Below are 2,459 nucleotides of genomic sequence, written 5' to 3'. Positions count from 1 at the left end.
ATGGCTCCTCCTCTTCCTCTGATCTTCCTGCTCATGATTCACAGTTAGTGTCTTCAACACTTCAGAAACAGTTGAGACAAATTTGCATGACATTGTACACCCATTTGTTCACTATGAATTGTGTGTTTCAGGGGTTTCTAGTGCTGATTGGGGTGTGAGTTACAGTCATTCACACATCTGTGCACTAAAGAACTCATCAGTGATAATGAGCTGCACTTATACATACCCTACTGGATATCAGATCAAGAAAGTGTTCTGGACCAAAACATATAAAACATATCGTATAGATGATGATGATGATGATGATGATTATTATGATCTGTCTAAGGACCCTGAATACAGTCAGAGGCTTCAGTATCTGGGAGATAAACAGCAGAACTGCACCATCAGACTGAATCATGTGACACAGAAAGATTCACACATGTACTATTTCAGATTCACAACTACACTTGGCATATGGCTTGGTTATCCAGGAGTGTCTCTTACTGTCACAGGTGACTTTCATGAGGTTTCACTCTTCTTCTGTGCATTATGTTGAATAATAATGAGTGTGTGACAGCAGCACTAGATATAATGTGTGTGTTGTGTTCAGATCTTCAGGTGGAGTCTCCTGAGAGAGTGACAGAGGGAGATTCAGTCCGTCTGACATGTAAAAGCAGCTGCACTCTGACTGACAGAGCAACATTCATCTGGTACAGAAACTCACAGCCATTAACTGAGAGAAGAGACAGAAACAATGAACTCCTGCTGCAGTCAGTCAGAAGAGAGGATGCAGGCAGATATAGCTGTGCTCCACATGGACACACTTACATCTCTCCTGCTGTTCATCTCAATGTCACATGTGAGTACTGTCACTTTTTTTTTTTCAGTGTTCAATTTTGTTTGTTTGTTTGAGTCTGTAATTGCACTTCATTTTTGTCTAAGATCCTCCAAAGAGTGTCTCAGTGTCCATCAGTCCATCTGGTGAAATAGTGGAGGGAGATTCAGTGACTCTGATCTGCAGCAGTGATTCAAACCCACCTGCAGAAATCAGCTGGTTTAAAGGAAAAACATTTGTAGGATCTGGAAGAATCTACAGCATCTCAAAGATCAGCTCTGATCACAGTGGAGAATACAAGTGCAAGTCCAGAAATGAACATGGAGAGAAATATTCTGATGCTGTTACTTTAAATGTCATGTGTGAGTTTGTGATTGTTCCGTAACTGTGACTGTACATTCATACAAATACATACAAATTCAATATGATTGTTAATTTTTTTTTTTTTTTTTTTTTTATAGATCCACCCAGGAACGTCTCAGTGTCCATCATTCAGTCTGGTCAGATGTGGGAAGGTGATTCAGTGACTCTGATCTGCAGCAGTGATTCAAACCCACCTGCTCTGAACTTCAGCTGGTTTAAGGAGGATGAATCCTCATCTGTTGGATCTGGACAGAGTTTCAGTGCACTACAGAGTGGACGCTTCTACTGTGAGGCTCACAATCAACATGGATCTCAGAGATCAGATGTTCTTACTGTCACAAGTAAAGAGGTTTTTTTATTTATTTATTTATTTATTTATTTATTTATTTATTTATTTATTTATTTATTGATTGACCACTCCTGTATCTTCTCATCTTTGCTCAGTTTGAAGAGTTTAGTATGATGATCTTCCTCTTTTAGTTCATCTTGGTCCTGACAGGAATGTGACTGTGATCACAGCGTCATCTAGAGGACAATTCATCATCATCATCATCATCATCATCATCATTATTATCATCACAATCATCATAATCATAATCATTATATTATTTATAATGTAAACAAAATACAAAATTATATCTACAATTTAATTTCTAACTAATTAAAAAAATGATATTTGATTAATAATTATATAAGAAACAATGAAAATACTTGTTTGTGCTTCCTTTTTTGACAGAAGAAGGATAAAGAAGAGATCTGTTATACATGAGTATGAGGTGACATGATCAAAGTAAAACAGAATAAAATCAATAAAATATTTTTTTTTTTTCCCACATTGAGAGATATTTATGTACACCCTCCTCTTTTCTGTAGAATGATGTTCCCAGTGTCAGCACATATACGGCTCTAGACCTCAAGTCCAGATCTTCAGACCTGTACAACACACTCACTGTAAGTGAAATATCAAAAAATAACATGTGCAAAAGAGTGTGTTCTTTAAAAATGTGATGTAATCTATCAAATAACCAATGTGTCTTTCATGTAGTCTGTCCATCCCAGACCTGCTGTTCACCAATAAGGATCTTCTGAATATGAGAACCAGTCAGGGAGTAGGAGATCCTCAGGTCTTCTCAAATAAACTAGAAGAGTAATTTCACCAACAGTGGAACACATTTTACAAATCTGTCTTATATCTGTTGTAGCCACACAATGAGATGCCACAGTAATATGAAACACAACTATACTCATCTTTCGTCTCATCGCTGGACACCCACATCAC

General features: G+C 37.3%; 1 protein-coding gene across 1 annotated transcript; it reads left to right on the top strand.

Annotated features, from left to right (window-relative positions):
* Nucleotides 1-2,258, top strand: LOC127170078 (B-cell receptor CD22-like). The gene is made up of 9 exons (XM_051117843.1): nucleotides 1-43; nucleotides 132-494; nucleotides 593-841; nucleotides 925-1,179; nucleotides 1,279-1,521; nucleotides 1,661-1,761; nucleotides 1,915-1,956; nucleotides 2,054-2,131; nucleotides 2,226-2,258. Exons 1-9 carry the CDS (start codon nucleotides 1-3, stop codon nucleotides 2,256-2,258), a joined length of 1,407 nt encoding a protein of 468 aa, XP_050973800.1.
* The last annotated feature ends 201 nt before the right edge of the window (nucleotides 2,259-2,459 follow it).

Source organism: Labeo rohita, chromosome 1, assembly GCF_022985175.1.
Source record: "Labeo rohita strain BAU-BD-2019 chromosome 1, IGBB_LRoh.1.0, whole genome shotgun sequence".
NCBI classification, from domain to species: Eukaryota; Metazoa; Chordata; class Actinopteri; order Cypriniformes; family Cyprinidae; genus Labeo; species Labeo rohita.
This window is presented reverse-complemented; position numbering and strand designations above follow the sequence as displayed.